General features: G+C 39.3%; 1 protein-coding gene across 1 annotated transcript in view; it reads left to right on the forward strand.

The window, feature by feature from the left end:
- Positions 1 to 22193, forward strand: part of LOC111503932 (diacylglycerol kinase eta) — a 215583-nt gene extending 193390 nt beyond the window's left edge. Inside the window, 10 exon segments of the mRNA XM_074174819.1 lie at positions 261 to 712; positions 3109 to 3321; positions 5405 to 5643; positions 8137 to 8578; positions 10204 to 10527; positions 10530 to 10575; positions 13853 to 14040; positions 16169 to 16959; positions 19689 to 19785; positions 19788 to 22193. Of these exon segments, the coding sequence (XP_074030920.1) occupies positions 261 to 712; positions 3109 to 3321; positions 5405 to 5643; positions 8137 to 8578; positions 10204 to 10527; positions 10530 to 10575; positions 13853 to 14040; positions 16169 to 16959; positions 19689 to 19785; positions 19788 to 19978 (2983 nt within the window). The 3' untranslated portion in view covers positions 19979 to 22193.
- The last annotated feature ends 1254 nt before the right edge of the window (positions 22194 to 23447 follow it).

The raw sequence follows: 23447 nt of genomic DNA on the forward strand, positions 1-23447 counted from the left end.
TGTTTCTTTCTCATGGAATCATTATGTTCCTGGGCTCTGACAAATATTCTTTTATCAGTTTGACCAATATATTGTAATTCATAGCCACCGCATGCAATGCTATGGACCACTGATTTTCAAAATTGACGGTAACACCTCAAATGAAAGGCAATACTATTGTTCTTCAATCTTGAAGTAGATCTGTCATTCTGATCAGATATTGTGTTGACCTAGAAAATCTGTCTCCAAGCCTTATAATTATTGAATCCCGTTCTTTGCAGTGCGGAAGCTTCGATAGAGAAAGTTCTCCAAGAGACCGCATCAACCCTGAGAAAGATAGGAATCCAAAAAACGCCAATCGAAGAAGAAAGCGAAACCGACAAAGACCAACGTCATCATCGACGAGAAAGTACTAAAGACGACGTCGCAGAAGACGAAAAAGACTGTAGTAGCATCTTATCGGCAATATCGAACGAGGAAGTGAGCATAACTTCCGAAATAATGGACCAAAAATCGTTCGCGCCTCGCAAAGACAGCAACGGTGAGGACATGAACGGTCACATATGTCACATTGACTCCCCAGAAACAGACACTTACCCCAGTTCGGACGTCATCCACGGTGAGTCTTTAATGGACGATATTAGTTCCATGTTAGGTGAGGTGTACGGATACGGGCTGGATAGCGTTGAAAATACCTACACTGACGACACGACGTTGTTTCCGAGCGATATAGGTAAGGAAGAATCACCTACGTGCCCCTTTGCAGAGGCTTTCCGCTTGGGCTCATTCCGGTTCTGGATTATTCTTTCGTTACGAGTGTTGCCACAGCAGTCCAAGCAAGAGCCTCTGAATAGGGCAGACCTTATACCTTTACCGCTCCCCAATAACGCCATGCCCTGAGTGACGGATATGATGTAGTTGCTTGTATCGTGGATGGAATTGTTGATACCGAAATAGTCGTTTCAACGTAGTTGACAATGTTTCTTTGTTGAAAGTTACACTGCTCGCATACAGGTCGAAACATTTTCGTCATAAACGTTGCGCCACGTTTCACTGACGACACGACATCTTTTTCAAGCGATATAGGTGATGAAGAATCACATTCATGTCCCTTTGCAGAGGCTTCCTGCTTGGGCTCATTCTGGCTACAAGTTATTCTTTTGTCACGAGTGTTGCCACAGCAGTCCAGACAGAAACCTCTGAATAGGACAGACCTTGTACCTTTACCGCTCCCCAATAATGACATGCCCTGAGTAACGGATATGGATGTAGTTGCATGTGTCGTGGACTGTTAGTCTCCTTGAAGCGTTTGTTTCAACGTAGTTGACAATGTTTCTTTGTTGAAATTTGAGCTGCACCTCCACTCAGTGGAGGTGCAGTAGACTAAGTCTACTTTTGAAACGGACATGATGAAAATATGTATGAAAATATAAACAATTTCCAACAGCAAAATACACTCACCGTCTTCCTTCTATTACGAACTGAATAACACTCTACCAATTGCTTACTGCTGCAGATATATTCGTCTACTGATTTCATAGTGTGCCAGGCATTTCTTTTATGTTGAACAGCGCGAGTCACCACCACCATGAAACCGTGAAAGGTTCACATTGCTTGTTGCTACCCACTAGAGATGCCTGACGTCACAGCCAAACCCTCCTCCCAACTGGATGCGATAACAGATGCCGATACGAACAGGCAGTGGTCGTTGTGCTCTCGGAGAGGGCAGACGTTAGCACAGTCTTCGGCCAACTGCGTGTCACCATCGATAGCGAGGCTAGAGCGATGCGTTACGTCACAGCCTCCTCCACTTCGAGAGAGGTGAGGGCACACCGATGAATACGCATTACTCAGCCACACGTCGTGGAGTGAACATCTTGCTCTCTTACCGTTGAACGGTTGCTGCTGCTGTGACGTCACACCACTACTAACTTGGTGGCCTCTCACGGATGGAGCATTCATTACTTGGAGGATCTTCGAAGTATGCAGACGTATGTTTGTACATAGACAAGCACATCATGAAACCCTGTACCGTGTATTCTCTCTCACACACACACACACAAAATCTCATATGAAAAAAAAATCTGAACGATCCATGAACCAGACACTTCAAGGTCACATCGCCTTGACTTCACTAAACAACAACAAAAAAAGCAATCAATACGTCATAGTGGTGAGGGGAGACTTAGAACCGGAAAAAAATTCTGAACGATCCATGCACCATACACTTCAAGGTCACATCACCTTGACTTCACTAAACAACAACAAAAAAAAGCAATTAATACGTCATAGTGGTGGGGGGAGGCTTAGAAACGGCTCAAATCTCCTACTACCTACTGCGAAGGGACACTTTCATGTCCCTTCGCAGAGGCTTCCTGCTTGGGCTCATACTGGCTCCAACTTATTCTCTCGTCACGAGTGTTGCCATAGCAGTCCAAGCAGAAGCCTCTGAATGGGGCGGACCTTGCACCTCCACCGCTCCCCAATAATGACATGCCCTGAGTGACTGTAGTTGTAAGGTAGTTGTTTATGTCGTGGAGGGATATGATCTCTAATATTCGGTTAGATTTAGATGAGTGTTAAAATGTGGACTTCTGTCATCAGACCCCTGCAATGCTTTTGATACTATTGATCGTGAAATTCTGTGATAGCAAATAATGTGTGTCTTTACAAAACAGAAGAAGTTCAATAAAAAATATTATTTATTTATACTAGTTGAACAATATGAATACAGACAAAATATTTCCTTCCAAACAGTTATTTCTGGAATTCACAATTTTTGAGACGTTTGTAGGAAATAATACAACTTCAATTATAATGAATTATAATCTTCAATTATATTTGCATAGTTGTATTTTTTCATCTTTTTTCACCATTTTCAATTCAGTAATGTAGTATTGTCAGTGACACGAATCCAGAAATAATTATGAATGAAGAGTACTGCAAGACTATCTTCCTACTTGAAAAATTAAGTTGACAGCTCCCTTCATCTTGCTTCAGTTCCAACACATCGGTTTCTGAAAGTTTACCACAGTTCCATCCATTCTCTGCCGTTATGAATCTCACTTTCACTCATCCCCATATAAACTTTGAATTAAATGAAGTTCATTAATAAGCCTTTCTATGTAGAAAGAAAACTGAGTTTGAAGAGAGACTCACTGGAACGGAGAAGGCGCAGTTCAAGGTCAAAAGTGGATGCTGTCCAAGCGGAGGATGAGACTCAATTTGGTTTCGAAAATCGTGCCTTTATTCCCCAACAAATATTTTTAGATAACAAAATCGACAAGGACCATAAGATCGATAAGGAGCCTCGGTACTGCAGCTTGGCCAAGTTTGTCGAAGGTACGTTGGTCTTTACTCAAAATAAATGCGCCTTAAATTCCCCCAAATGAGGGCTGAAGTGCCAGAAAGTGAGAAGCAAAACCAGATTTTTTTTTAAAGAATCGCCCTCAGAAAAAAGTAGTACAGTAAAAATTGCTTCAATTGATAAAAAAGATCACCTTTATTCATATCAATATCAGAATTTACGTTATAATGATTATTTTAAAGAAGTATGTGATTGTATGTGCCATGCGATTTTCGATGGTTCGAAACGTAATGGAAAGGTGATCAAAAAATGGGTGCCCCACGATTTGAACGATCGACAGATATTGTCAGGTTTCTAGGTATGTTCTTCTTCGCTTTTGCGCAACCAAAACGATTCTTTTTGGATCGAATCGTCACGTGTGATGAAAAGTAGATCCTCTACAACAGAAGACGTTCAGAAAAGTGGTTGGACACCAATGAGCTACCCAGGCATTTTCCGAAGATGAAAACCCACTGAGATTATTAAATTCATCATTATTATTATTTTCTGTTGAAGTCATTGAAAACCAGCCATTTGTCTCCGAATATGGAAAGAAACCAAACAATCCAAAGCATAAAAATTGTTTCTTGGCAGCCTTGTACGTGAATTTCTAGTAATAGAACCTGTTTAATGATTGTCATAAACAAATATGTTTATTTAAAGGTGGTTGACAATGTTTCGTGGTGTACTTCATTAGTTCAGACTTCCATTGTCTAATAAGAAATAAAATGATTTGAAATCCCTTAAAGAACCAACAAAATAACAATTTAATTAAGTAAATGAAAACCCTGAAATGAAATTACAATAGAATAAAATACAAGCAATAATTGAAAATTGAACAATAAAAAAATAAAAATTGAAAGATCTCAAGCCAAGGTACTTCACGACATTTCGATTGTTAGTATTCACAATCGTCTTTGGGTGATTCCTCCGAGAGATGACTATTTATATGTCATTCGAGAGCTTTCACCTATCTCCTCTTCCCTGTTTTCTCTTCACCGGTTCAGCGATGGCTGATCGTTTGGCGGAGGTTGGCCGTTTTTCCGCTTGATTATGGGTTTCCATATGTTGCGTATTCCTACGCTAACTTGGCTGAATGCGTTGTTGGACAACATATATGCAGCTTCTTTGAATTTCCTCCTGAACCACTGATCCTACCTGTAGATGATCTTACCTTGGGACCACTTGATGTTATGTTGTTGAGTCCAAACATGCTTTGCTATTCCCGATTTGCTGGTTACTCCACGCTGAGTATGTTTTTTGTGTTCGGCCAGGCGGACTTTCAGTGACCTCTTAGTTTCACCGATATAGGATTTTCCGCACTCGCAAGGTTTCCGCGTTAGGTGGCCTGGTTTTTCGTGAGGCTGTTTTCATAGTGTTTTGGATCTCATGCAGGTTCTGATGTTGTACTTGGACTCAATTCTTATTATCCTTTCTGACAGTCCCCTAATGTAGGGAAGTGCAAGTACTGGTTGTGACTACTTCTCTTCTTTGCGAGGTTCTTGATGTCTTTCAGCCAAAGTCTGTTCCACCATCACTTTGGGATAACCATTCCGTTGAAGATCCTTTTTGATGATGCCTAGTTCTTCTCGAGACCTTCCTTTCGTATTACAGATCCCGAAAGCACGGTCTACTAGTCTTAAGGATCCTTCTTTTAGTCGATTGTTGGTGGTTGGATTCGTGGTTCAGATACTGTCTCGTGTGAGCGGGTTTCGGTGTTTTTTTATTGTTCAATTTTCTATTGTCACTCGTATTTTATTTCATGGTAATTTTTTCAGGGTTTCTTGCCTAATTTAATTGTGATTTTCAGCTATTCATTTTAATTTTATTAATTCTTTCCGGGATTTTAACTAATTTTATATCATATTAGACAAAGGAAGTCCGAACTAATGATATTCATGAAAAAAATCTCATAATTCATTCTCACGACTGAGTTTTCGATCACCCCAAGTTTCAGGCGTATCATCCCAAACAAAATATTATTTACCAAGCAGTCACAACAAAGTTTTATAGGGAATCGAACCAATACACTTCCTTTCACAATATCACCCACTTAGTTTACGAAGTGATTAATTTTAGGTAATGATATAGCTAGGAAATCTTTCAAGAGGCGTTCAACGAAAGTATCAAAAACAGAAGCAAACGTCACCAGGCAAAGCACTCTACTGGAAGAGGCGGAAGTATCAACGTCTACCAGCCACAGGGGCAGCAGGAGTAGTCTCAACAAACTCGAGAAAGAACTGTCCAACGTATCCGCGATCACCGTCAAGATGTCGGAGGATGATAGGGAGAAGGATGAGAAGGAAAAAGACGAATCCGTAAGTTCAAATGTGGGTGTGACATGCATTTATTGAGTGAACAGCAGTTTCCACAGAATGGAAGTTTTCTCTTTGTGCGAGCATGTTGACGTCGGTTTGCTATTCGACTTCTCCCATCTTATTGCAAATAGTTGAGAGTGTTCTGAACTGGAGGAGTAACTGGAGAGGTGTTTTGATTAGATTCCCTCGTTTAAAAAAACATCAAGAGAGAAGTAACTACTTATACAGTGTGACCCATTCTTAATGGAAGCAACCCCCTAAAATTTGAAGTTGTTAACCGATTTTAATAATGTTTTTTTGAAATGTCAAGTACTAAAAGGTCTATCTTGGGACAAAATTTGAAATGTTTATTAAAGTTTCAGGGCATACTACGATATTTTTTCTTTGTGGAAAATCGGGATTTTTTATTAGCGATTTTTTTATTGAAAAAATCACTACGCCACTGGATTCAGAGTGCCTCTAAACAGGTGTGACCAAAATTTCATAAGGAAATATTCATTATTAACAAAGTTATGACAACTCAAAAATTCGAAAACTCACACAGCTAACAGTTACAAAAAAAACCCTATATCAACAGATATAGCCATGAGAATATTTTTTTTATGGTTTCAACAATAAAGTGCCGCCAGATGAAAGAAAAAAACAAATAGCGTAAATATTTTTAATGAAAATAACGAAATTACATTCAAGTTTTCACGCAAATTAACTAAAACTAAGACCTAATATTTCAATTTAAATCTTAGTTGCCATGGAAATGATATCACAGTTTGACACTTGTGAAAGATTCAAGTGTACTATTGTGAACAATATTCACCTCACAGTTCTTCGAATTATTTTGTGTCGTGGCGGCAAGATTGAGCGTAAGAGAGAAAATTGAAATTGTACGCCTTTCGGAGAGATGACGTTAGAAGTGCTAGAGAGGTTTGTAGAGTATTTAATGAGAGACATCCAGATCGTCCTCGTATCAGCTGCGGTACGGTAAATAAAATAAATACAATATTCAATGAAACTGGTGCAGTATCAAAAATTTTGTTAAAATGTAATCCTGAACAAAGACGAAACAGGAATGACATGAATGATCAAATCATTTTAGATTATTTCGGAAATAGTCCTAATGCCAGTATAAGGAATACCACTTTAGATTTGAATATTCCACGAGAAACTATTCGGAGATGTCTCAAGGCGAAGAATATTAAACCCACGGGGTACTATTCAGTATTCAGGTAGGCAAGAAATGGAATACAACTCCGGCAGTACACTTAGAGAAGTTTTATTTATATTTCGGGAATGACAAAAAGTAAACATTTTGTAGTGAAAATGGCTTTATTGTTTTTTGAAATATCATCCTCGATGATCAATACACTTTTGTTTTCGTTCAAACCATTTGTCAAAGCAGTTTATCCATTCCTCGCTTCAACTGCTTCTTCGACGCTCGTAAATCGTTGACCACGCAGTTTACCTTTGACATTCGGAAACAAGAAGAAGTCATTAAGAGCCAAATCAGGAATGTACGGAGGATGAGTCATTGATTTGATGTTTTAACTGCTCAAAAATTCACCTGTTTGAGGAGATGTGTGGAGCTTTCATTGTCGACCATTTGGTTCGCTATGTTTCCTCCACGAACAACTTTTGTTGGATTTAGCTCGTCTTGGTCGATTGCTGATTTGTTTCCGGCTCATACGCATATATCCATGATTCGTCACCTGTCACGATTTCATACACATCTCTTGAAGCACCGGGGTCGAATTTCTTAATAATTTCCTTACATCACTTAACGCGAGCCTTTTTTGAGCAATTGATGAATTGTGGAGTATCTGACGAGAAAAATCATTTCACAACTAAGAGCTCATGCAAAATCGAATGTATTTAAGTGGATCTAATGTGCAAGGATGCCTCTATTTCACAATATATCACATGACGATCTTTCATTGTCGGTTCACGAACTGCAACGATGTTTTGTGGAACAACAACCGATTTTTACGAACTTTACAGAGATCGTCGCCGACCGAATTACGACCACGATTGAATTCTCTATACCAGCAATATACTGTGTTAGTTTTTGATGGTGCTTCATCGCTATACAAAGAACTGAGTTTATCTACACATTCTCGATAATATAATCAACGTCGGAAGTTGTGAAAAATAATCCAACAAAAATGTTCTTTCGAGATTTTCATTTTTTGATCAAATTGATTTTCTTAACTCACTGTAAACAAAACAAATAACACTGAAGATGTCTGCCGCAGTAGCAGACGAAACGTATGGTACTACAAGCTCCTTTTGACCACACTCTACCAGTCCGGATCTTGTTCTTTCTAATTGCAACTTCGGCCGTCACCGCGCATTCCACAGAAGTATGTCAACTTGCTCGGTATCAAATTTTCATGTCTGCATGTTCAGAATTAATGGTGCCTGGTCGCTGAATCTGTCTGAATGGACTAACTGTTTACCTTCCGAACATTAACTCACGAAAACGTTCCCGCTTCATTCCAGTGTAAATTTCCCCAAGTAAGCGTGATAGTAGAACCTCCCTCTCCCGTTCTAACCGAGCAGATCCGGTCAGAGCGTTTAGAGCATATCCGAATAGAAATCGAAGGAGAAATAGACCACGATCTAGACCTCCTATGTTCAAAGGCGGACCGCCAATCGAATTCCGATCGTCTCTCCGGCAGCGACAAAACACCAAGCAACAACAGCTCCAGTTCGAACCTGCTGGGCATCAGCAACGAGCAGTTCCTCACCAGGTCACCGGCCGCCACGCGCAGGATCTCCTGTTGCAGCATGCTGAATCCTGCAGAGGCGGCGGCATTGGCCGCAGCAGCGGCTACCAGTAAGTTCTACAGCGACGCCAGTGAGAAGAGAGACGGGGACAAGAAGGAGGAGAACAGGAAGATGCCCATCATCAATCCGTTGGTGAGGCTGCCCACATGGCCCAGTAAGTATCCCAAGTTTTGTTTTCAGATATATTCAAGTTGATTGGGAGATGAACGATTACTGAAAAGTGCTACGTCTTCATATTATTATTGAACTTTGAACGTAGGAATAACTTCTAGCTTGTAGAGAGTAGGTGTCAATAGAAAAACTCTGTTACATAGACAAAATATATTTAGGTTCATTCTGGTTCTGCAAAATTCAGGTTCTAGGACGTCAGGATCATGCGCAGTTGATATAGAGCGTTCTGGTTTATTGAGGATAAGTTCAGATTGATGGATCCTCGGTTCTGGTTTCGACTGCAAAATTATCCTTAACTGTCTTGAACTCTCTCTCTTATTGACGATAACTCCGGACTATCGCATAGGACATACCTGACAGTTTCATCTTCCTGTTCACACATCCTGCATAGATGTGTGTCTATTAGCCCCATATTGTAGACGTGTTTCCTCAGTTGACAGTGGCCAGTCATAAATCCTACTGTCAAGCGTAGATTTTTCCTGGTCATCGCCAGATATTTCTTCGACGCCAGCTTTCCAGGGTCGCCAAGGGTGATCCTGACAAGATGGCATCCTTTGCTTTCATCCCATCTCTGTAGGGATTGAGCATGGGTGTGACGTTTGGCTAGTTCCGCAATTGTCGAAGTCATCAGATCGTAAGTGCCACTGGGTCCTAAAATTCTTAGTCCAGCCGCTTCCTTGGCTAACGATAACGAGTCGACAATGCGATTACCTTCACTCCTGTCGTGCCCTTTAATCCACCTCAGGATAATGTTATTATCCATCGAGACTTCGGCTAAATTTCGGTGGCACTCTAGTACTAGCCCTAAGGAAACACGTTGTTTGGTTCAAGGCTAATAGGGCTTGTCTGCTGTCAGTGCAGATTGTTATGTTTTTGCGAGAAATTCCTCTCCTGGTTATTTATTTTGTGGCGATTGAGATACCAGCCAGTTATGTTTGAACCACGCTGGTATTTTTTCCCATTTCCCACTTAATCTTCAGGCTTAGTGATCTGGAGTACACTCCATATCCTGATCCTTCTTTGGTTTTTGAGCCGTCTGTAAATATGCGTTTTGCATTTGTAACATCTGAATCTGTGTTCTGTTTGATTTTTATTTTGTAGGGTTTATTAAACACAAACCTGGGTTCAATTGCATCACTGGTTACCTGCAGCAGAGGTTGCGCAGTAAGCGCTTATAGCTATAGGTTCAACCTCAATTGAGCCATTCCTACTTCGAGGTTTACGCCAGCCGTGCGCAATAGTAACATGGCCGTTAACGCCGTTAACCTCCTTATCGTACAGGTCTGGAGGGGTCAGACCAGAGATATTTGGCTGAATTAGAAGGTCTTCGGGATCTTTCCATGATTACACGTTTGCTTCAAACCTAAGTTGAACTCTTGTGAAATGTTGAATAGCTGATGAAGTTTGGATTATTCATTACCTTCCTGATTTGTAGGCTGTCGAAAGTACCCTTGAATCTTCAACATTTCCTAATTAATGTTTGGTACATGGTATAGTCCACCATCATCAATAGCTTGTTTCAACTGGAATGTACTAAGATATAACAAAACGTTATGTAATGATTTTTAAGTATACTTATAATATGACATGTGCCTCTTCCCTCTCTAGATGTGACTGCAGGAGGGGGTTTCATTAGTAAATGCCTCCTTGCTAACGCGGACACCCTGTGTGCTGCGGTGAGTCCTCTTATAGATCCTGACGAAACCCTTTCGGAAGGATTCTACGAGCGGTGCGTCATGAACAACTACTTTGGTATCGGCATTGATGCCAAAATATCGCTGGATTTCCATCATAAGAGGGAGGAGCATCCGGAAAAGTGTAGGTCGAGGGCGAAAAATTATATGTGGTATGGAGTATTGGGGAGCAAGCAGTGGCTGCAGAAAACTTACAAGAACTTGGAACAGCGAGTGCAGCTAGAATGTGACGGACAGAGAATCCACTGCCAAGTTTACAAGGAATTGTGATATTAAACATTCCCAGGTAATGACACATAAATAGTTTTTTTTCTAGTTGATTCGGCCGTTACTTGACGAAGATCCATAGTAATTTCGAAAACTACACCTCACGATTTGATCTCCACAAACTTTATTTGAAAAATATATCACAACATTTTTCGCTTACACAGTAGCTTTATCAAGTAATTTGAATACTTCAGGTTGTTTCTTGCACTAATATTTATATACTACAGGTAACAATAATTGAGACTACCTCCAAAAAATTACTTAAACCTCTATAAAAGGTACCTGTTCAATTATGATCACCTGAAGCATATTACCTCACATCTACACCAATAATAATTTTTTATCGGTTTTTAACAAAACGAGTTCAATAATGGTGATCTATTCAAATCTAGTTGGTCATTCATTAGAGTGTTTGAATTTTCAAGTTTATTAATTTTCATTTTCAAACCATTATTCAAGATGATTTGAATAAGTTGAATTTGTTTTCTTATTTACATAGCCTGTATGATGTTCCTGGATTCGATTCATAAATGTTCTGCCAGTTTGACCAATATATACCTTAGGACACGTTCCATACTTTGATTTATATACACCTGATTTATCGAATTTGGATGTTATGTCTTTATTATTTTTAACTTTCCCAGCGTATTACTTGTTCTATATGCAATTTCAATATCTCGTTTCCTCAAAAATGAAGCCACTTTTTCCGTTGTTTGTCTAAAATACGTTAGAAAAACGTTTCGAATAACATTTGTGTAGACTTTCTAGGCAAGTATTTTGTTTATTAATTCGACTTCAAACCTTTGTTAATCACAATTTCTATTTAAAATCTGTCTGTCTGTTTAAAATCTGTTTTTCCGTTAACCAGCTGTCGCACCCCTACGAACGACAACCCTCAGAAGTCGAAATTTGTGCGAGCTAAGGATTAACGAGGTCTTACCTTTTAACATGTGATTCCTAACAAGGGTTGGACGGTAGCAAGTGAAGATCGATCGTTCAGACTAGGGCTTGAACCACCGACCAACACGGCAGTCAATTCGAGTGAGTGAACAAAGCACCCACGCCGAACCGCTTGGCTACCGACTGACCGGCTTGATGATATTAAGTTTTTTACAGTTAATTTTTGGAGGTAGTCTCAATACAGAGTCTGTTAAAAATAAGGTGAATGTTCAATTTCATGTTGGTACATTCGTCTCAAACATAGAGTGCATTTTTTTAATGTCCTCCCCTTTTATTTTTTGAACGGGTCAACTCAAAAAAATATAAATTTGGGATAATGAAATTAGTGCATGAGTACTTTATTTTGAAGTGAAATTGACAGTTTAAACTTTCAAGATGGCGACTGGGCGCCATCTGGGGAAAAATTAAATGGAAAGGAGGGCTTTGTGACACATCTTCTAGAAGCTCCAGACAAATGCTTCACAACCTTAGAATACCTAACCTTCAACTACTACAAAATGGCGTAACTTTAAATAATTGCCTGAATACATTGACATTTAACTACATAATATTAGGTAATAAGCTTGAGGTCAGTTCAGAAGATGCTCGAAATGGTTGCTTTGAACTTCTTGACAGTCTAACCGATATTTCACGTCGAACATTTTCGAACACGGTAACGTCAATATCTCTACACACCTTTTGCTTCAGATGGCCCCACAAAAAAGTCCAAAGGTGTCAAATCTGGCGAGCGGGCTGGTCATTCTGTAGGACCTCGACGGCCAACCAACGACCGGGAAAAGTAGTATCCAAATTGTTTCTTACTTGTCTGGAGTATTGTGGTGGTGCTACATCTCATTGGAATACAATATCCATATCGAATTCATTAGGATTCGCTTCAACGATTTCAGTGATGAGAGGGTCAACTGTAGTTTCCAGCATATTCAAATACATATCCCCTGTTAAATTTTGATCAATAAATAGAGGTCCTACAAAATGGTTTCCCAATATTCCTGCCAAACGTTAATTTTATCTGTATATTGGGTATGTGTGTCTCGGAAAACGTGAGGGTTGGTGTCACTCCAATAACGGCAATTTTGTCTGTGAACATTGCCGTTTGAAAAACATGTATATTCGTCACTAAAACAAATATTGTGGAAATAGGTAGGATGCCTTGCGATGCTTTCCGTCATGATTTCGCAGAATTCTGTTCTTCGATCAGGGTCATCTTCAGTTAATTAGTGAACCATGTTAATTTTCTATGGATGATGCCTATTCCTCTTCAAAAGTCTCCACACAGTAGAAGAAGACACCTCACAAACATTCGCGACGGAATAAATAGACTGTTCAGGATTTACTTCTATCTCACCAATTATTTGCATTTGCTGTTCTTCCTGAATGGACGGATGACCTGAGGCCTTTTTGTTATGTACACTACCGGTAGTTGTGAATTTGGATACAAGTTCCCGCAAATATTTTCTACAAATAGGACGATTCGGAAAACGTTCATTGAAAATCCTTTCGGTCTCGTGAAAGTTACGCGTTGCACTGTAAATAAAAATCTCTTCAATTTTTTCTTCCAATGGACAAGAATTGACCATTTTAGAGATTGTTGACGTGATACCTTCCCACTAGTAAAACCGAAAACTAAATGAGAATAATCTAAATGAACAATGATGCTCATTGCCGTACTGACATTTCTTGACGTTTTTATTAACAAAAAATAACTTAACAAGCCTTATAGGGTTGTTGGAATTTCCATATGGCAGATAAAAAGGAATATTTCTAGAAATATCGATATTAATTTGTTTGTTGTCAGGAAATTATTAAATGTTCAACCATTTCGTAGTAGGTGAAGATGTTTACTTCATATTCTAGGGTTGTGAAGTATTCGTCAGCAGCTTTAAAATGATGTGTCACAAGACCCCCCCCTTTTCATTAATTTTGTTTCCAAGATGGCGCCCAGTCGCCATCTTTAAAGTTTCATCTATCAATTTCACATCAAAATAAAGTATCCATGCCATTAATTTTATTATCTCAAATTTCAATTTTTCGAGTTGACCCGTTCAAAAAAAAAAAAAGGACATTAAAGAAATGTTTAGATTTTAGGTGAGAGGCATGAAAGTTAGGAGTGGTTTGGCTGTTGACAGTGGCATACTTTGATTGTACTCTGAGTCATAAAAATGTTGACAAGTGGTAGAAGCTTTTCATAAAAGTTCTTCAATTCAAATTTTGTGTTCGATTGGCATTCTAAGTAACCGCAAAACTAGACTTGTTCACATTCAGAATGACTATGTTGAATCATCCAATTACATATGAAAACCAGACCGAATTTATTCATACTTATTATTATATTGCAGTTTCATGGGTGGAATAAATTTTTGGGGCGGAACGAAAGAGGGTGATTTATTTTTAGCTCCATCATTCGATGATAAAATTTTGGAAGTTGTCGCTGTGTTTGGATCTGTGCAAATGGCGGCCTCTAGACTGATTAATCTCCAACATCATCGAATCGCACAATGCCAAAGTATCCAAATCAATATTTTAGGTAAGTATTCCAAGTATAGTATTAATTGCAGTAATTTCACAGATACTTTTGCGGTATCGTACATTCATTCATGTTTCACCAAATCAAAAAATTAACAACCATCTTCAAACCCTTGAACAAATACAAGTCAAACCACAACGAGACCTAACATTCAATATTATACACAATACAATACACATTCCTAGAAACAATGAACCTAGAGACACACCAACACAAATGATATTAACTGATGTAATCTAAGTACAAGCAAATTTAAAGTGAGATTCAGATGAAAAGAGAAGACAAATACCTGCACTGAGACGTTCTAACCGTATAAAAGAACAAACAAGAAGATGAAACGTTCAGTTTGAGTAGAGTCAGGAAGATGATAGCATAGTCTGCTATCGAAAGCGCTCGCATATAATAATTTAAAGTTATTGAACCTTCAAATTCTTTTTGTGTACAAATGTTAATATTAAAATACTGAAAATAAAAAAAACTGATTGATCCAACTAATTTTCCTTTATTTTCAGTATTTCAATATTAAATTTTACAAAAAGGATTTGAAGCTTTCTATCCTTTATTAATTATCTGCGAGCGCTTTCGACAGTTGTAGTACTGTCATCTTCTAGGCACTCCTCAAACTGAACTTGTCATCCTGTCGTCAGGCAGATGACAGCCAAAGCTCAGAATTGTACAGTTTTCGAGATGTGAACCTTTGAATATATATTTTTTTTCTAATTTTTGCAGTTTTTGCTCATCAATCGAGAGCTCTCACTTCTGGTTGGGGTAGAATTTGGATGTTCAGCAACCAGAATTAGTTTTACGAATAATCTCCTTCAGTTTTAATATATGCCGCCATCGATACTGCTTCACTGCTTCACACTATCTCGATAATCTGAGAATGTGGTGCTGTGACATTTTCCTCAGATAGGCTCAAAATGGAGGATAGCATCTCACAGCATCTGTATTTTTCATACCTGGGAGTACTCTCCAGATAGAATGAAGGGGTTCAGGTATTGGAAGCGAACTATTTTGCGCCGTGATATGTTTTACCTAAAAATGGGGTGTTCCATCGCGAGTGGCGGACAGTGTATATCACTTTGGCCAAACCCATTCAGGTGGTAGGTGCATTTTGAGCATTTCCATCAGTCCTGAGAGTTTCATCGTTCCACCTCAAATATTACGGAAGATACGGGGGTTTTCCATAAAAAGTGAGACAAATTCGGATTTTTCAGGATTGAAATTTTTTCAGGAAAAAAGTGTATAAGTAGTAAGTTGGTAGTTCTGATCATGAATCTGAAGATATTTTGAGACTATTTTGCTCCCTTATATATTTTACCGTAAAAATGGGGTGTTCCATCGCGAGTGGCGGACAGTGTATATCACTTTGGCCAACCCCATTCAGGTGGTAGGTGCATTTTGAACATTTCCATCAGTCCTGAGAGTTTCATCGTTCCACCTCGAATATTACGGAAGATACGGGGGTGTTTCCATAAGAAGTGAGAAAAATTGGGATTTTTCAGGACTGAAATTTTTTCAAGAAAAAAGTGTATACGTAGTAAGTTAGTAGTCCTGATCATGAATCTGAAGGAATTTTGAGCCTATTTTGCCCCCTAATATGTTTTACCGTAAAAATGCGGTTGTCCATCGCGAGTGGCGGACAGTGTATATCACTTTGGCCAACCCCATTCAGGTGGTAGGTGCATTTTGAGCATTTCCATCAGTCCTGAGAGTTTCATCTTTCTACCTCGAATATTACGGAAGATACGGCTGTTTCCATGAGAAGTGAGACACACTGTATTAAAATGATGCAACTAATTTTCCGTTATTTTTTATTTTCAGTGTTCCACTATTAATATATGTTATAAAAAGGATTTGAAGCTTTATAACTCCTATTTATTATATGCAAGCGCTTTCGACAGCTGGTCCTGCTATAATCATCAAGGTTCTACTCAAACTGAACTTGTTATCCTCAAACTGAACGTGTCATCCTCAAATTGAACGTGTCATTCACTTTAGGTGAATTTGCATGTATTTGGGTTACGTTACGTAATATTCTTTGTGTTGGATCTTCTCTAGGTTTACTATTTCTAGGAGTGTGTATTACACAACATTACACGATTTAATTCCATATTTACATCTTCAGGAGAAGAAGGAGTTCCGATCCAAGTAGACGGCGAAGCTTGGATCCAACCTCCTGGCATCATCCGCATCTTACACAAGAATCGAATGCAAATGCTTTGTAGGAATAGATCGTTAGAAAACTCCCTGAAATCCTGGGAGGAGAAACAACGACATAGCGTGTCTGGTCAAGGCGCGAAACCGAGGCCTTCGATATCCCACGACAAAGGTCGCAGTAGCCTCAGCAGGCAGAGCATGCCCGCCCACGACAAGTCATTCCTGGGCGTCAATATCGAGAAGATCAGGCAGCACTCCTTCAGCGGGGCCGTTCCCACGCAGCACCCGGAGAAGGAGAAGCACACGGTGACGTTCGTTGACAGGCCTCCGGAAACCGCCGAACCGGACGTTGCGTTCTCCGAAGAGGAGCACTATCTGCTCATCAACTTCATCGAATGCGTGACGACTCTCACGAAATGGATCAAGATTTTAGCTATAAGTTACAGTTTAGAAGTTGATTTATACACTCTCGCGACCAAGGTAGACACTTGTCTTGAGAACATTCACCCGAACGGGAAAATTCTTGAGGGACCACGACTGCGTGAGGAATTCACGAAATTGGTGACCGCCGTCAAGCAGCTTTACGAAGAGAGCTGCTGTCTGCTTCACGACCGAGGGGATAAGCTGAAGCTGCGGGAAGACCTGGAGAGCAAGCTGAGCGCCAGTCTGGCGAATACCGAGCTCGAAATGAGGAAATGCGTCATGTACGACAAATCGTCTGGAGCGTTGGTTTATTTGCAAGCGTTGCAGGGAGACCAGGTGAGTGTTTCACTTTTCAAACTCATTACGAATCCTTTGCTTTGGAGAACACTTTGGTTCACTGAAAGCGCTCAATGAAAATGTTCATATGTTCATTTTGAGGTGTGAATGTATTTAAAAGAAATCAAATAACTCTTTCCGTTCAAAGGTTAATAATTCTTCTTTCTTTGGTCCACTGTTTCTGGCCATATGGCTTCAAAGAGTCGCTTCTCAAGGCAAAAGCTTCATCGCCAATGGAAACATATGGAACACATTCAAGGCTTTTTCTCATTCTACAAGGATAAGGAAGGTGAAGAGTATGGATTGTTAGTTCAGCAAGATAGATTACGAATAATGTGATGCAACTTCACTGCAACTCTCGAAGTTAAAAATTTCACCCCAAATTAGTCGAGCTCCTTGACAAAAACGATCAGTTTGTTTGGTGAGGGATCTTTCAATTCCGACTCTGTCAAACACTGAAAATCTGATTTGATTCACGACGATGTAGGTACGAAGTAAGTAGTATGCTATTTCATTATCTTCCGAACAAAGACCGGATCTTCCGATATTCCAAGTCTCACCATGGCGATTCATAAGACAGTGACCATTGAGTAGGCCTGTTAGACAACGTCAATTATCCTTGCTGAAGACTGGTAATGATTTGGTGACATTCTATGAAGTATACATAAATGTCATGGAATAGGCCAATCCTGGTATTTTTGGCAGAAATCTGTCCATTACCAGTAGATGACCTACAGGGCTTCTGTGGCACCAGAATTTTAACTAACAGAAGCAATGACGTTAGTGAGTGGACAAAATACGTCATTTAAAAAAAAACATGGCAATTCAACGGTGCTCTATTGTTTTAACATATGATTCTTCGAAGTGTACAACGTGTGACAAAATACATTATTTTAGAAAAAACATTACAGTTTAACAGGGCTCTATCGTTTCAAAGTGCTAATCTTCAATGTATACAGGGTGTCTCAAAATACGCCATTTAATAAACATGGCAGTTTAACAGGGCTGTTTGTTTTAATGTGTGATTCTTAAATTTCTACAGGGTGTCACGAAACACGTCATTCAAGAAAAAACATGACAGTTTAACGGGGGTTTAACGTTATAACGTGCAATCCCAATGAGAACCGTTTGAAAATGAGGCAATGGAGATATTCAGAGTATTTAGCAATGACATTTTAAAATACGTTACACGCGTTTTTTCATTGCTCTATCGTTTTAACGTGTAACATGGCGTTAATGTATACAAAGAGTGACAAAATTCATCATTTAAAAGACATGACGTTACTCTAACGTTTCAACGTGCAATACGCCCACTAATTTTCTAATGAGGAAGGTATACAGTGTGTGACTCATTCGTCGTTCAAAGGTGTTTTTGCTAAGCAAGTTAGCATTATCAGGAGATGACAAAGAAAAAAAAAAAGATGGAGCGCGTAACATGAAGGGTTAGGAATTCGGCACGACTAGGAGAACCTAACATTTCAATGTGCGAACCAACATGTCCGAAGGACACTGAGCCGCATCTTTGTCCATCAAGTTAGTACATCAGGGGAAGTTAACCAGATGTAGGTAAACATAACAGAAAAATTTATATAGGGTGTCGTTTGACACGTTGGCAGCCATGTTTTTTCTTCATTAGATTTTTCATTCTTTATTATTATTATAACATTATTTTTGTAATTCAGCCACGCCGTTATCTCTTAAATGAATCTACCCGATACTAATTCTATCCTTCCATGCATCGGTTACGTTGCACACGTCAGTGCTTCTGTTAGTTGAAATTCTGGTGCCACAGAAGCCCTGTAGTTGATCTACTATCATCTTTCAGCTAAAAATTCAGACCAGCGATGATTCGTTGGTTTTTCTATCAAGAATAGGTTTTTAGTAGATTATGTCCAACTTCGACAATGATCGTTGAGATACAAATGCTTCCAAAGCTAATTCGCTACCCGAGAATATTTCACAGATATCTCCATACTTTCAGATTTTCAATAGTAGAATTTCTGACTGGCCACTGTCAACTAAGGAAACACCTGCATAATATGGAGCTAGTGGACACACCTTTATGCAGGATGTGTGAACAGGAAGATGAAACTGTCAGGCATGTCCTATGCGAGTGTCCGGAGTTATCCTCAATGAGAGAGTGTGTGTTCGACGAGTCTTGGAGGAGATCTCTTCCAGTGACCTGTCCCACCTTCCTGGAAAGGACAGGATGGACGATGACCTAGGAGGATAACTCCTCGGGAGGATGTACAATGGGTCACATGTGGCCTAAGTTATGTGGGCCTACACTCACTCTCCCTACTCTACAGATAAAGAGATACAGTAGTAAGCGTTCCAGGTCAGTTTTTCATCGAGGAATAATCGCGCTGGTGGGGGCTATCCCACTTTTTTTGGGGGTTATATGCATCTGCTCCCTGTGGCACTAACCGCGAATGCCGTCCTATATTACTATCCATGATATGGTCCTTGCCAAGATGACAATATGATCTACGTAAGGTTGCATATCTCTCTTATCAGCAAACCGTCCATCAGGAGTAACCATAGTTTCAAAAAACAAGAAATCATCTAATCTTTATCCTAATAAGAACGCCGTAAAGGCATGATTCAAACCGTCTTGCAGTTTTATCCATTGCCTCTTTTCCAATCTCATTTTCAAGGAACCAAAGAATGTTCTATACTCCATCTTGTGTTGAGTATTTAAAAGAACAAATCAATTTTGTATGTTTTAGATGGAGCACAAACGGAAGGGTCTATTCTGGCTTAAATTTCGAGGAAAAGGCTCATCATCTCAACAGTCGAGCCAAAAGAGGGAAGTTTCTTCTTGGGGTACCAAGAAGTTGCGACATGGTTAGAGACCCTTCAACTCTCGGAGTACATCGACAGCTTCGAGAAGAACGACATAAGAGGCAGAGAACTTCTCACATTGGCCAGGCGAGATCTGAAAGAACTAGGAGTTACCAAAGTGGGTCATGTCAAAAGAATACTGCAAGCCATTAAGGATTTGACACAAGGTTTATAAACATGTAGCATAAGTTTCTGATAAATGTATACCCCAGGTCTTAACATGTTGATACAATATCAGAATATTTGAGTTTGAAATTCTCGGGGAGATATTTTTTCTTCACGAATATCACAATGCAAATCTTCGCTATCATTCCATAGTTATATTGATTCAGACTCCAGATCACCTCACATTAATACTATGATATCTCAAATTCAACTTCATAAACTAAACGTTGGAGATAAAGATACTTATTATTTGTTTTACTTCATTTTTAGATAAAATACAGTGTGACACACTTAAGATGAAGACGCCCTTGTATTATTTTAGTCATTTTTGAAGGCAGATATTTGATTTTTTGTTACAGGCATGGACTTTTATGGGCCTTACTTTTCGCAATACTCAGCCTGAGTGACAGCCTGAAACCCAGCCTACTGCGTTCCTGTAAAAAGGGCAAATTCTCGATACTGAGACAATTCGATTTTCAATTATCGGAAAATCATCGACTTTATGTTGATGATAGACACTAACTTGCACTGACGAGTGGCCAAAGAGCCCGAAACCGGTCCGCAAGTGTGATCCAATAACTGAAAATATATTGCGACACTTCTATCGCCAACAGCATATGCAGGAATAACTTTAGTGAAGAATCCTGCACTGACACCTGCTGGATATAATCCAACGCCCTTCGAGGTATTAGTCAGGGGAGTTGTTGTTTTCTAATAGGTGTTAGTCCATTAACCTACAGTGTAGGTAAGTTGAGACCGGCCTGAACGAATTGTTTTTCAGAAAATTCGATGACAGCCAGTCTCCAAGTATGCCCACTCATTTACGTGATTATGTGATTCTTCACTGAAGTTATTCCTGCATATGCTGTTGGCGATACAACTGCCGAAATCGATTTTCAATTATTGGAACACACTTGCAGACCGGTTTCGGGCTCTTTTGACACTCGTTAGTGCAAGTTAGTGTCTATCATCAACCTGGAGTCGATGATTTCCGGTAATTAAAAATCGAATTCATTCAGAGTATCATTCCTCGAACAAGGCTGAAGCGAACGACAAACAACATGTTTGGCATCGCTCCATCTGCCCGTGAACGAGGTTACCAACCGCATATCCGAATTTGCACAATTCCTCGTATAAGAAAGAAAACTTCACATAAATGACTGGCTGTGAATCAAATTATCTACAAACCTATTTGTTTATTTCGGTATCTCCAACACGAAGCAAAATATCGAAAATTTGGCCTTTTTAGCAGAAATACAGTAGTCTGCGTTTGAGTCTGTCACTTGGGATGAGTATTAAAAAAAGTTAGGCCCATAAAGGTCCCCGCCTGTACTAGAAATCAAATATCTGCTTTGGAAAATTACAAAGTTACAGGGGCGTCTTTATCTTAAGTGTGTCACAGTATTATAATATATTCATGTGACATTTTTTCAACGAACTCTTTGATGAAATTCCATCATTCAATTTCTTGACAACGCGAAGCAATGAGTCACACTCTTATGAAAGGAGTTGCAATTATCGGTAATATTTTCAAATTCAGAACGAATGTCAACTGTTGAAGTATGAAAAATCATCACCCTAGAAGCCTTGAGACAAAACAAATTATTGCCTAATTTTTTTATATCATTCAATATTTCCAATGTAGTTTGGAAGAATCTCACATCCTTAGGGAGACCGGGTATATTTGTCTCACGGGTTGGTTGTCACGGCGGCCATATTGGAATACTGAACGAACGAAAGAGATTACCGAACAAAATCGAAGGATCGCGAGAGCAATATTTTCATCCTAACGTCACTTCAGTTCACTCTCATACTGTGTGAGGGAGATACGTAGGTACATTTATTTTTTTAGGACGGCAAAAGTATTTTTTTTGCATTTGTGTCGAGTCTCATGAGTATACTAGTGTGGTTCATGATATCACTGTCCGTTTTTATGAATGAATATCGGTACAGAAGTGTTTCAGAGGGGTTTATTTTGAAATGTATTTGGGGCTGGTTATCTCAACTTGACGAGGACTGGTAGTCACATGTGACAACCAACATCATATACAGTGCGAGTCTCTAACATGGAACAAATCCACTAAATCAAAGGTGTTGTTTCTTTCGGGAATATGCTCGGACACTTCGATTAGTAGCTATTTCAAGTTGCCTTTATTTTAATGCAAAAAAAAATTATACACTGTGTCTCAAATATGAGATATGACGTCATCGATAATTTTTTTAATTGAAAACCCTGTTTTTTTTGTGACTTTTATTGAAAGGTTCAACAAGTTGCACCGCCTGCCAAATTTCAATTTTTTACTCATTGTCCTTCAAAAGATATTTAACAAACATTATCATTAAAAAAATGAATTCAATTCAATAGTCTTTCTTTAACGAGTGTTCAAAATGTTGTCCACTTACTAACTGTCCTTAACGTAACTGAAACTCGTTTTGAACATTTCTAATTACTTCGCCGGAAATTAGCCTAAACTCCTTTCTTATTCTTTTTAAATCCTCAATATTTGCCGATTTGGTCTTAAAAACTCAGCTCTTCAAGTAACCCCATAAAAAAGAAGCCAAAGGTGTTAAATCCGAAGATCTAGGTGGCCATTCATAGGGTCCTCTTCTGCCAATCCATCTGCCTGGAAATACATCATTCAGAAACTCACGGACAGGACTTGCAAAATGAGGAGGCGCGCCGTCCTGTTGAAACCAGATGTTTCTATTCGGACGTCAGCTTCTATAGGACAAGGGAACAAAATAGCCAAATTCGGAACTAGGTCTTCCTGCAAGAATTCTAAATATCTTGCTCCAGTAAGATTTTCTTGGAAGAAAATCGGTCCTATAACTCGATCACCAACAATCCCTGCCCAAACATTGACTTTTCTGGATGTTGAGTGTGGCCTTCGCTTATCCAGTGTGGGTTTCTGTCTGCCCAATAACGACAATTTTGACGATTCACCACACCATTCACGTTGATTCGTCAGAAAATAGAACGTTTTCTTTTTGTACAACATTCCTGTCTAGTAGATCCATCATTTGTTCGCAAAACTGGAGTTTTCTATCTGGTTCATCTTCGGTGAGTTCCTGGAGGATTGTTATTTTATATGGATGAAATTTTTCAGCTTTAAGAACTCGTGCCACTGAAGACTGGCTAATTTCGAGTTCCCTAGCTATCTGCCTAGTGAGGACATGGGAATTTTCTTCGACAGAGAGAAGAATATATATTTTAACCTCTTCACTGAGCGCACTGCGACGATGATTATTTGTTTTTCTTAAATGCCCATTTTCCCGGAACTGTTTTTCGATTTTGCTTACGGTACTTCGCCTTATGGGTGGTGAATCAGGATACTTCTCTTTGAATAAATGCGTAACTTCATTTTGTGTTCTTGTCCTATCCCGTAGCCAATCATCATTAGAATTTCAATCTTCTGTGATTCAGTTAAGTACGGTATTTTACTAATGGCGAACAACAACTGTGAAACGACTAACAGTTT

Source organism: Leptinotarsa decemlineata, unplaced genomic scaffold (assembly GCF_025532065.1).
Source record: "Leptinotarsa decemlineata unplaced genomic scaffold, Ldec_3_MD MMD2_tig00000882_RagTag_RagTag, whole genome shotgun sequence".
NCBI lineage: Eukaryota > Metazoa > Arthropoda > Insecta > Coleoptera > Chrysomelidae > Leptinotarsa > Leptinotarsa decemlineata.